Below are 13,398 nucleotides of genomic sequence, written 5' to 3' on the forward strand. Positions count from 1 at the left end.
GACAATATAGTCTGCCACAAATGTGCTTTACCCAGCCAATCACTCCCATTTACTTTTCAACCCATATAAAAGCCTAGACTATTTCAGTCTTTGAGACAATAATAGTAACAGTAGCCACTGGAAAACAGTTGGGGATAACTTGAATTTCAATCCTTTCAAAAGCTTTTTAAACCAAGGACAAGAATGTTTGGAACTCTAAGGAGACTGCTGCTATTAAATACAGAAGAATAGCCAGCTTGTCATTCTTCATCTCACTAATAACTTCTCATGAAATATTTCTAAACTTATCAGGCAAAAGTAGTAAGAATTACTATATTCTTATAAAGCATCATTCTTTACAACTTAAAGCAATAAAAATTTATAGAAAAGTTCCTCACATACATGTGATATGTACACAATAATGTAAAATAATAAACCTACATAGTTTTTTGCCTGGGTATGAACTTGACACACTCAGTGAGCATGCTACACCTAATTTCGATACTCTTTGTTTATTCAAGGAAATATTGTTTACCATTCAGCAACTTAGCAAGGCTCTCAGCAACTTACTGAGACCCTGTTTGCAAATAAGTAGTAAAATCAGGCTCCCGTGTAGCTTCTAGGTTCAATCTCCAGCATCAAAAAACAAAACAAAAACAAAAAACACTTTAATAAGCTCTTCTCATCTTTAAATGATAATAGAGATTAGGTTAACTTGGTGGAATCCAATGCCACAGAATCTTCCTTCTTTTAATATGCTAATAGGCAGATGTTGCCAGGAGAAACTCTTGTTACCCTCCCCCATGACTTTTCAGTGTTCTGTGCCTTTCTGTCTGCACTTTCCTCCCCATCCTTATGCTGCACCTCCTCAGCTTTCCTCTACTTTATCTTTCTACATTCAAATGGCTTTAAATACTTTCCCAGTGCTTCCCAACTTGAACCACACCTGAGGCAGCTGGAGGTAACTGGCAACACAGTTTTGCTTTTACAAGTAATTGTATGAATAAAGTTTGCTCAAATCGTGTATGTATTTGTGGATTCCTGTATATAAATGTATATTCTACATCTTCATTTAAGATTATAATGTGCTATTTATAAAATTTGCAGTTACTACAAATGTCAGGTGAAGGACTGACTATGCAGTGTTTTATGCAAAAAAGGAAGATCCTTAAATTCACCAACTGTGTGCATATATGAATGTTTTGCTTTGACTCTATGATGTATTATCATAATGCACCAATAAAGGTATTAAAGAAAAAAAAAATCTTTACTTAAGTTTAGAAACCAGTGCCACCTCCTGTGGGCTCCTTGAGGCAGGTATAAGGACATCCTTTCTGCGTCCAGTGATCAGCATAGCAAGCAATTATTTGTATATGCAGAACACATAAACCTTAAACATTTCTGTTTAAGATGTGACTATTATGACTAGGAGCTGAGCCTCTCCCCACCCTACACTGTGATGCTGAGCTAATTTATTCTACTCTCCCTGGGGGCAATCTGTTTTGAGACATATACAAAGCTACTGATCAAGTGATTACAGATGACTATGGGCAGTTCAGGCAAAGAATGAATCTTTGATCTGGGTGATAGGGTGGCTGGAAGGGTCATTTGCCAAAAGAAGTGCAGGAGGTGGAGATGCAAATTTGGGAGAAAAGGATTAAGAGTTCAGTACTGACCATATTGTGCTGGAGGAATCTGTGAGACATCCAATTGGAAAGCAGCATCAGTAACATGAAGCAAAAATCAGATCACAGTAAGCAGAAGAGCAAGAGGAAGTTGAAAGGGGCACAACGCCCCCTGGACCAAGCAGGTGGAGGAGGACCCTGTCCCAGTTCCACCTAGCCACAGGACAACCGTGGCTTTTAGAATTACTGCTCACAAGTTCTGGTGTAGCTACTTTCTCCAGTCTTCTATTTTAAGGACTCAGCCAAGTTGCTACCATCCTTGTCTGACTCATTTCCTGGCCTCTGGTCTCTCTCTGCCTTTTTCCAAGTTTTCTCACTTAAGATTTGTCTATTTCATATTATTTTTCTGATCAAAACTTTCAGTACTTCATGATTTAAGACCCCACAGCAGTTTTCTACTCTCCCTTTCCTTTCAGTCCTACCTATTAGCGTTATTATGCTTGTATTAACATGCTCACTGGATGTGGGGATTTGTCATCTCCATATTACGCAGGGGTACTTTCCTCCATCTGAGATAACCTCCTCAACCTTCAAAACCCAGCCCAGGTTTCAGCAGCCCCAGGAAGCATTGCCATTTTAAAATGGCACATTCTGACTCTATCCCAAAGAGATTATAAATTCCTTAACGGCAAAGGTTGTAAATCACTCTTTATATCTACCCCTTAAACTACTAGTCGATAAGGTAAATCTATAGGAAAAGTCCAATTTATTAAATCTGATGAATGTTGTAAGATTTTTCAGCTAATCCTCAGTAAATGACGACAGTGCTAGTGAAAGGTATTCTAAAAGTATCATAAAAAACACTGTCCAATCAGAAATTTTATTTGGTTTTAATGTTACTCAGAAAATTATTTCAAAGGTAACACACAAGTTTGGATGGGAAAGTGAGAGAAAAACTCACCCTTTTAGTTTGTCTTTCTGACTTAACCAACACTAAAAGAGAATTATATCTGTAATGTTCCTCTAATGAGAACAGGAGGAGTTAGCAGAATAAACAAGACTAGGTGTGTGCTAGTTTCTCTTTGCAACAGTATTTTCCTTGCCAGATGGGTCATAAATTATTGGTTAAGACAATAATTTCGAACCAAAGCATAGTTAGCAGTAAGCATACTGTTTGTATCCAATATACTGTTTGAAAGTGCTTTAATTAACAATTTTATGACCAAAAACCACTAATATAACTAAAGAACTCTCTTTTGTAAACACATATTTTTCCAACTTTTTCAGATAATGACCCACCTGACTTCCCTCTTTTGCTCCCTGTTTCCTTCCAGTCACACCCACGTTTGTTGCTAAGAAACAAAACAAATATGATCTCTTAGAACTAACTTTATAATAAATGTCATATTCATACCCACTTATCACTTGAGGAGAAGAAGAAAATAAAGAAAACTTATCTGTATCATACTTTAGTTTCTTAGTATGTTCTTTCACTTAACTGTTATAATAAGCCCTGCAAGTCAGGTATTACTATGCTCATTTTCAAATGAAGAACAGAAACCCAGTCACACAAATTGCCTAAGGGCACACAAGTAAGAGATGCACCTGGATGGGTAATGAGTTTGTCTAATTTCAAAAGGAGTATTACTGCCATTTGCCTTCTTTTAAAGTTCTACCTTGTAGCCTTCTTTTAAAAATCTATATATAGGAAAGGAAATCAGAATATTATAACACTTGCATATCCATGTTCTTAGCAGCACAATTTACAATGGCCAAATTATGGAACCAGCCTAGGTATCCATTGATAGGTGAATGGGTCACAAAACTTTGGCATAAACATACAATGGAATTTTACTCAGCCATAAAGAAAAAATCTCACCTTCTTCAGGGAAATGGATGGAACTCTAGAATATCATACTGAGTATAGCCAGTCTCAAAAACAAGTAGATGTATGTTTTCTCTTATATGTGGAAGTTAGATATTTGGAAATAAAGGCAACATCAGACAGAAGAGAAGAGACTCCAGGGGAATGACTGGGAGGGATCAGAGACTGAGATGTGAGATGAACTCATAAAGAGTATAAATAATGGAGTAGAAATAATGCTATGAATATATACAAAACTACCAACTCCAATATCAAAGACATGTGTGGGGAGGGAGAGGGAGAGGGGAGAGATCCAGAGGGGAAGGCACCAAGAACTCATGCATGCATGCATGTATCTGACATCCTATACCCCAATATGATGTAAAATTTACAATGTACAAAATAAATAAATAAAAATTATCTCATTTTGCCAAAATTTTTCATTTAAAAATTCTACATATCAAAATTTTCTTTCACAAGGATTATTTGATATCCAAAAAATTATAATAAATATTTAAAATTAAATGGGTCTTTAAATGTATTATTTCCTAGAATTTTTCCAAATACTTATAGATTGAGATTTTTTTCCCTTGGAAACATGCATAATACTTTTACATATTAAAAAACAAAAACTTCACACTTTCAAGATACAAAGTTCAAAGTGCAGAGTTTCAATATACCTTGATTCACCCATATTTACACCAAATCTTTTTATGGTAAAATTACTAGAGTCTATTAAAAAAAAAAAAAAGTGAACTCCACTGATCCTTAAAGTCTATTTCCAATTATCTTAATCCCTACTGAAGATGAAGAGAGACATAAAATATTTTTGTCTATGTCTGAATGATTTGTTGACAATTATGATCTCTTTACAAGTGTCATGTTGAGCAAACAATCTTTAAAAACATTTTTTAAAATTCTTGAACCCTTTAGTACTCATAAAAAAAAAGTACATGCGAAAAAAAAAAAAGCCTATTGAAGCACTATGTCTTCAGACTTTAATACAGAAATAAATTATCAAATATACTCAACAGGCTTACAAACTTGGGAGAGAACAATAATTAACATTCTGATATGGAATAGGCAACCATATACACAAATCAATAACCAAATGGCTGAACCTATCTAATGGCTCACAAACCTACTTAAGCCTTTCCTTTCATTCTAACATGAAGGGTCTCTTTAAAAACAAAAAAAAATTATTATAATTTTATTATAAAACATTAACAAATTAAAGTAAAAATAAAAAGTACATTTTAACAGAGATACTAGTGCTTATAAGTGGAGGAGTCAGAGTTATTTCTCTTGTGCTAATCTCCGACCATATATATACTACGTCTAATCACTAAGGCCTTCACTATAGCAAAATAGAGAAGATACCAACTTCAAACTGACCAGACAGACAAATCACATAAACTCTCTAAACTATTGTATACTCATATGAAAAATGGGTATGCTAACTCCTCAATGTATTGATGGGAGGATTAAATAATGAATGTGAAAAAGCTTGTACAAAACAGATGTCAATGTGTGTTTGTCCTCTTCTCCTAAGCAGCACTTTTGGTTTTAATGATGGTGGGTGGGGTAGAGACATAGTCAGACTCAGTCCTTCTAAAAGACAGTCATCCTCCCATCTAAGGATTAAAAAGCAACACCAGTAAGCAAGAAAAACAAAGTAAAATCCAAATGCAGAAGAGAAATTAGAAAAGCCTGCGAAATACCAAACAGAAAAAAGTAACTTCAGTGGGATAATATACAGCTTCCGTTATTAAAAGATAATTCAACCAATGTCTTTAAATTCACATGAATTGAAATATCCCATATAGAGAACTGAAAACTTTCAAATTACAAAAAGGAAACTTTCAAAATACCACCTCCATGCTATTAGTGAAAGTAAAACAAAGTTGAACCCATAAAGTGAACAGTAATAGGATATTAAGCAATCTGTTGAAATAAAACAAAAGATAGCTAATAGCTTCAATCTGGTACAATGGCTATTTTTTCTTTTCTTCTGTACCTCAATGTGCCTATTATATTATTCCAATCTGTCATTCATTAGCCATAGTTACTGGACCTCTGACAATATTTTTGTTGTTTAAAGGATGAAAAAGGGAGAGAAAGAAAGTGAGTACATCAATATTTTTCAAAACTCAATCCTTCTAGATCTTTTATTTCTAATCATAACAACTTACACATTAAATGAAGTTTGAAGAACAAAAATAAAACAAAAGAGAACCCAGACATGCCATTACTAATAATGTAAAAAAAAAGGGGGGGGGGCTGGAAAAGCTATGCATATTCTCTTTTATTGTAACAGGACATAAAATAAAGATAAGCATATATAGTATTTCCAATGATTAAATGTTATTTGAATATCTATCTGACCTAATGTTCACCTTAAGGTCTGCAGAATAGTACAAATCAGTTTGCTAACCTGGCACAGCATAAGATAGCTACAATGAAGAAAGTTCAATTTCCTGATTTTCTCAGCCAAAATAAGCAAACTGAACTGGTTTGATCTAAAAGCAAGTTCTAGAGAACTTACTCATTTACAGTTGAAAAACCAGAACAGGAACCAGAATTTTTATTGCAAAAAGGGAATTTAGAAATCATCCATGATTCATTTTATAGACAAGAAAATTAAGGCCCAGAAGTTTAATGGCTTTTCCCAAATTACACAAAGTTAGTAGCAAATCTATCTGTGCCCTATGCAGAGAATTAATGAAATAAAGTAGTTAAAAATCTTCTTCATGGAATCCAACTCTAATACGGTTAATAGTTATTAGACATCAAAGCTTCTGAATGTAATTTTCTTCTTTTATTAGCTGAAATAGTATAATTTTAAAAGTGATCCACTTTGACTTAGATAAAAAGCATAGACAAAATAGATTTTATATTTAAGAATAAGCATGTTTCTATTTTCCTGATTTCCCCTAGAGAAAAAATAATTTTACTAGAATTTTTTATAATGCAGTTGTAGCACTCCTAGAAATCTAAGTTCCAATTGCAGGGACAAAAAAAAAAATACGATCCTTTTCAAAAATAAAATTCAAGCTAAAATAAAGTCTCCACAGGTCTATCTTCATTCATACTCAGAATATAGTGAATAGGTGTTATTTTTTAGTATACCGCAAGAAGGACAGTATTATTCTGTGTTTTATTACATGCCCACAAACTAGATATAAATTATAGAATAATAGTTAAAAAACAACCTTAATCAAGGAAATATTTAATCTTACTTTTTCTTATCTAAATTCTACTTTAGTACATTGAGTTTGAACCTAAAGACGAAATCAAAATTTTTTAAAATATAGACACACAATTTTTAAAAATTAATGGATATGTAAGAGTAAAATTTAATGAAAAGTTCACAAAACAAAACTGCTATTAGTTTTCATTTCAAACACAAAACTGGACTTCCCTCCTGCCTTCCTCAGGATTCCCAGGAGAGGTGAGTAGAATTTGGAAGCAAGGATAAGTATTGGGTGTTTCCCTAGTACAAGATGGAAAAGGCGGTGCTCTTACTCGTAGGACTGGAAAAAGGATCAGTCTGCTCCTTCATGTGGGCTCCTTTTCTAGTAAAAAAAAAATAATTTTCTACCCAACCCTGCTCTAGATCTAGCCAAGGAGCTATAACTTTCCAAAGCTTTCTCACAACTTTATTCAGATGCACTGGAAAACTTAAATTATACTAGAAACCTTCCCATGACTAAAAAGACCCAACAAGTCCTATGTCACCTCTGCCCCGTCCTGCTACTTCTCTGCCCTCACTTGTTACCAGCCTGATGGCTGACTGCTACAAAGAGCCACGGGACTGGCTGGCTCATCCCTCTGCCTGGTACACTCCAGCTCCAGGTATACAACAGCCTCACTTGTGACTTTCCTTACTCTATTTTAAATTGTAATTCCCTATCTCTGCACTCCATCTTCCTTACCTGCTTTATGTTTCCCTATAATGCTTATGTCATGTGATATACTATACATTCTGCTTTCCTATTTATTATTTGTATACCCACAAAAAATGTCAATCTATGGGAATAAGGATTTTTGTCTGATTTGTCCACTGTAATATCCCCAGCATCTATAACAATGCCTGGCACACTATAAGAGTTCAATAAATATTTGTAAAACTAAATAAATGAATAACTCCAAGTTTGGTAAATAATGTGGTATATACCAAGTTGATTAGTCATCAAAAACACAAAACTATAACATAATGTTGACAAATACAAAAAATGCAAAGAACTTGGTCTTTACTTTCAAAGAGCCTGGTTGGAGAAACAGAACTAACATACATGAAATAATTAGTTAATAATATAGGTAGCATTAGGTATGACTATTAACTAACTGGATTTATTCATATTTGACTCATGGAATAAAACTTGTTATTTCTGATTATACCTACTACACAATTAAATGCTGAAATGAATGGCATAACTGTTTCAAATAAGTTCAAAGAGGTAAAAAATAAAGGAGCTGCAGTACTAGTAGACTTTGGGAAGGATCCCATGAGGTATGATATAGGTTTTGTGGCTATGAAGGCCTGCAAAGGCAGTCAACAGGTGGTGGGTATTCTAGATAAACTGAATTTCATGAGAGAACATAGAAGCATGTGAGAGATGGTAAGAAACCTGAAATAGAATGGGACAGGGTGGGGGGTATTTAATGATGAGTAGTGGTGATTGGAGAGGTCAATTTGAGTGGGACTAGATTACAGAGAACATCATCTTCTGAGCAGAGGACTTAGATCTGAGGAAAAAAACCACATAGCATACACTGTTAATGCCCAGCCTGGGTCCCCAGGACCCCCTTTATTAGTTAGGTACACCTGTCCCAAGGATGATTCCTGCATTGCTGCTAAAGGTTACCACCAATGACTTTCTGTGGAAAGAACATAAATTACCTCCTAACACACACTTGCTTGCATATGCTCTTTCCTTTTCCAGGACAGTTGATAGCTAAGAGCTAACAAATGCAAGGAAGGAGGTAAATAACCCAGTTCCCTTGCACTGAGGCAAGACAGACTTTGTGGTCCAATTTCATTCACAAGTTTCCTAGTGGACCAAGTGAGGCTAGCCATCCCCAGAAATTACATCTTTGCTCATCTCAGTTTTTCCTGCTTCACAACCCTCTCTCCCATGCTAACTCCATTACAAATGACATTTGAAAAGAGATCCTTAATGTATCAGTTGCAGAAAAATTCCCTATCTTAGTTTCTGCTTCTAGAGAAACCAAAGTAAAACATTTTTGTCATGGAGAACACACCAGATTCACAAAAAGAATACAATATGCTTATGAAGAAAAGAGTTGCATAAAGGAATGCTGTATATAATTCAGTCTGAAAAAACTTAGAGCCATTTGGTTAGTGAGAGGTGGGATAAAGAAGTGACTAGAGGCCAGGCGTGGTGGCGCACGCTTGTAATCCCCGCGCTTGGGAGGCAGAGACAGGAGGATCGCGCAGGTTCGAAGCCAGCCGCGCGCGCTGGTTTAGGAGACCCTGTTTCCAAATAAAATAGGTCTGGGAGTGTAGCCCGGAGGTAGGGCTTCCAGGAACCCCAGTACCACCAAAAAAAAAAAAAAAAGTGACTAGAGGCCAAATAAGGATGCCACTCAAACTCAGAAATATTTGTTATGAAAAATAAAGAACTTAAGAAAAAGAATGGTGTTGGTGTAGAAAAGAATCCAGGGAAACTCTTCAAAGTTGTATTTTTTTTCCTTAAAAAGCAAAACTATTTCTTCAGTAGTACTGTCAATTCATATAAATCCTCTTAAATACACTATCAAAAAAAGGCGGAGATTACTTAACACAAAGAGTGTTCAGAAACATGAAGAGAATTACAATTAATAACAACAGTGCTCTAAAATTCTCACTCAGATGTTGGGTGCCTGAATATCTATATTAAGAAATATTAGGATAAGACTAAGTAGAATTCCCAAATGTTTATAACAAGTTGGTTTTGTAAGTTGGTTTGTTAGATTTTGTACTTAAGTAGCTTAAAAGAATCTTTATTAGAGTCGGTAGCAGACTGCTAAGTTGGAAATGCATCAAAACAGGGTAACATCTGGTTCTCATCTATTCTTTGGAGACCCGGAGTGTTTTCAATAGAAAATAAGATATTGAGTCCTGGGTTATAAAGCAAGAAACACAATGTGAAAACAAGGAGGTTACTATGAAAGCTTATACCATTATATAAATTTTTATTTTCAGAATGTGGGAAATAGCCCATCATCACTTTCTTTATATCTTAGACAAGGTAAGTATCTTCTGCTCTTAGCTCACTTTCAAATGAATACGTTTCATTTGAATACATTCATTTAATTAATAACATTTTATGCTGCATGTTTCAATATATAGAACAGAATAATGTTATTAAAACAGAATTCTTTTAACAACAGATTACTTTTCTTGTTGACTACTTTTCTATGTACTAAAATGTAAAGCTAATAGTTATCAAAATTGGTTATGTATAATTGATAGTTATACATAACCACTGACTTGGCAGTCCTACTCAAAGAAATTTCTCCAAGGCAGGGAGGGACTCCAAAGAGGGAACTGATTAAAAAGTTATGACAGGTAAAAGATGATCTATAAGTCTAAGTATAAAAATATTTTTCCTATACAATTTTAAATTGATACTTGACTATTCATCAAGACAAATATAATTTAACCTTATAAATTCTGTGAATAGTAATCCCCAAGGCAGCAATAGCAAAGAACAGAGACCAAAGTGCTTCCTTAGAATATGGTCCCACAAGAGGCTCTAAGAAAAGGTTCCATAACCAGATATATTTGAAAGGTACTACATATTTTGTTTCTCCTCTCAAAGATTCACAATTTTCTTGATAAATTTATGGGAGACTATGAAATGTATTGAGGGGAAGATGGCATTTCTCAAATATGACAGAATACAGAACACTTTCTATAATCATCAAAAACAAGACTTGTTGAAAACTCTTCATAACCAACTGGTAAAGGATGAAGCTACCTTTCGTTTAAGCCAAAAGGTTCAATCACCCTTTCTCCATTCCCTTATTCTCTTCCCTTTAACTAAGCCCAAGAAACTGCAATGATTCTGACTTTATAATTCATTATAATCACAGAGAACTTACATAAATATAATTATTGATCTCTACTTTCAGAAATTCTGATTTAGCACAGGAATTATTATTTTTCACATATACCACATGATTTCAGTATAAGTCAAATGCTGGCATGCTCAAAACATTGATATGTTATAATCAATATGAATATTTTCTAATGGAGGCTGGAATAATTTAAATGATAAATTCAGAAATTCCATCCTTCTAATTAATAAACAGAAAAGTATTTTTCTATTTAGAAAACATGGGGAAAGATAGAGTCAAACTGTACCCTAAAAGAATACTCTCTAATATACTTCCCAGAATATTAAAGCCATGAATTTTACCCTATAATAAGAATTCTTAGCTTGCACTCCTCTAAGAAATTTCAGGGATTCTTGATTTGTGTGAAACGGTATATACAATTTTTATAAATATGTGAATGTATGCCCTTGTATGGAGAAATAATCTACACCTTCCTCATACTGTTCAATTATCCAATTGAAGAGGTATTACATTTTTTATTTATCTACCTAAAACAAACAATGATAGTTAAAACTGCTTCAGTTAACACCATGAAACACACACACACACACACACACACACACACACACACTCCTCAAAGCTAAACAAAAAGCAGTTTACCTTTGCAGAGTCATATTCAAAGAGCCTGTGCAGCCCTTAATCTTGTTCTGGGCCTCAAGATGGGTCATTCCATGAGCACTTATTCCATCAATGCTGAGGACCACATCCCCTACTCTTACGTTGGCCTGGGATGCCTTGCCACCATCTTTTAGCTGTAATAAACAGGTTTAATTAGAAGTGTCACTCATTATAAAAACAAAAAACAATAAATGTAGATAAAGTTATAGTTTTGCTTATACTGAAAGTACATTAATATAGTAGTACTAGAGGAACATGAAATTAATTTTCTTTACAAGTAAAATTAAAATCTAAATGATTTTCATGTCCTTAAATTTTTACTCTATAAAATTTAAAATAAGTTTTTCAGAAAGGTTCCCTAACAATTTCTCCATTTCTTGATTATACAACAGTAGTATATGACTATTATGAATGAGGAGGGAAAGTAACCAAGGAAACTTCACATTTTAGAAGAAGAAAATGGATGCAATCTGAATGGCGTTTTTATACTCTTTTAGAAATAATTTTTAAGAACTCTTTAAACAGCTGTATTTTTGTTTGAGCACAAAGAATAAAACAGAAGGAGGATCTACTGAACAGTCCTTCCTGTTAAGTCCAGTTCATATCCAGTGTTTGGGGACTGAAATCTTTTAGATCACAGGCCCAACTATCTTTTTTCCTGGGTGTGCTTCCTGCTCCAGGCACTTAACAGGAAGGGAAATAAACTCATATCTGAGATTTGCAGACATTTTTTGTGTATTACAGTCTTTAATTTCCAATCTTTCCTCCCTTGCTCAATAAAAATTTTCTATGTGTTTATATCATTTAGCTTAATCTTCTTTCAAAATTCATATGTTTCATTTTACTGCTCCAAAAGAAACAAATGAAAATTACAATAAATGGGAACATAACAGTTTTCATAGATACCTTGGAAATTAGAACAAGCACAAATCAAAAGAAACTATTCTAATTCAAATGACAAACTCAGCACTCAACAGATAAAAATAGGTTATAATAAATACTAGGTTGAAGGGAGATGGGTGAGCCAGGCCACCCCCCAAAAAAAATTAAGTAGCCAGTATTTTTCTTCTACTTGAAACTAAAGACTTATAAAAAGTTTATGTATAAGTTAATAAAAAAAGTTCTAGAAATAGTGTTTATGGTTGCATAACTCTGTGAATATATTCAGTTAATGCAACTAAATTGTATACTTAAAAATTGAGTTAATTTATAAACTATATATATTTTACCACAGCTAAAAAAAACTTCTAATAATTTTAAAGAAGATTTTAGTGAAGTTACTTTCAGATAAAAAGCAAAAACAAAATTTGGTTCACTAAACATGAACTTGTTGCTGAATTTAATAATTTAGAGACAATGCAATTAAATATAACAGACATTATGTTCAGTTAGGTTCTTATTACCATTCAGATTCTTTCCTTTAAAATAGTGATCAAGGTAGACCAATCCCAGCACACAAAAACAAGTACTTAGATCTAAAAATCAAGAAACGAGTATTGATTGCTAGACCCTTGAATACCTGAACCAGATCTGGGTTGCTTTTTCACATTACAGACCTTCAAAAATACACACATTTCACTAGATGACTTATATGGTTTACTATATTAAAGGTATATAATATATACACACATATATAAAGATATATATATATACACACACATATATGTATATATTATAATAAATGGTATATTTGTACTTATATTATTAATTTAAATATTAAAGAAAGTATTTAGTAGTAGAAAATGCTAACTTTTCCTACTGCACAGAACTGTTATTTAAATTATGAAGTACATTTATAAAATAAGTCCTAAAGCCAGCTATGTTACCACTGTCTGTGTAACTTTGGGAAGGTGACTTTATATATCTTATAGAATTGTTTTAAGAATTACATGCAATAATAGCTCAATAAATATTAGCTTCAATTGTTCCCTTGAACTCAGATTACCATTCTGAGAAATATAGAGGTTGTCCTAGATTATTTTAAAGGCCTTCGAAGGTCCCTGATAGTTTTAAAAATCTTTCTGTATGTGAACTAGCAATACAAAGTAATGTGTCTAATCCTAAAATATGAGTCAAGTCTGGAAGACTCTGCTGGCGAGACAAAGCAACATCTATTTCCTAAAATTAGAAAATTAAATTTAGAGTTCTAATGAAAAAATACAAACATAATAATTCATCTAGATTTTA

The 13,398-nt window shown here is 33.6% G+C and overlaps 1 protein-coding gene across 15 annotated transcripts in view; it reads right to left on the bottom strand.

Moving 5' to 3' along the window:
• The window catches only part of PDLIM5 (PDZ and LIM domain 5), a gene marked incomplete at both ends in the record, with an annotated part of 222,160 nt that overhangs the window by 149,280 nt on the left and 59,482 nt on the right, over window positions 1-13,398 (bottom strand). For all 15 annotated transcript variants that reach the window (XM_080698083.1, XM_080698095.1, XM_080698094.1 and 12 more), the window contains one exon: window positions 11,194-11,345. In XM_080698083.1, coding sequence (XP_080554209.1) covers window positions 11,194-11,345 — 152 coding nt within the window. The remainder of the gene's footprint in view (window positions 1-11,193; window positions 11,346-13,398) is intronic.

The sequence above is a fragment of the Muscardinus avellanarius genome (assembly GCF_963383645.1).
Source record: "Muscardinus avellanarius genome assembly, chromosome: 6".
In the NCBI taxonomy this organism is placed as follows: domain Eukaryota; kingdom Metazoa; phylum Chordata; class Mammalia; order Rodentia; family Gliridae; genus Muscardinus; species Muscardinus avellanarius.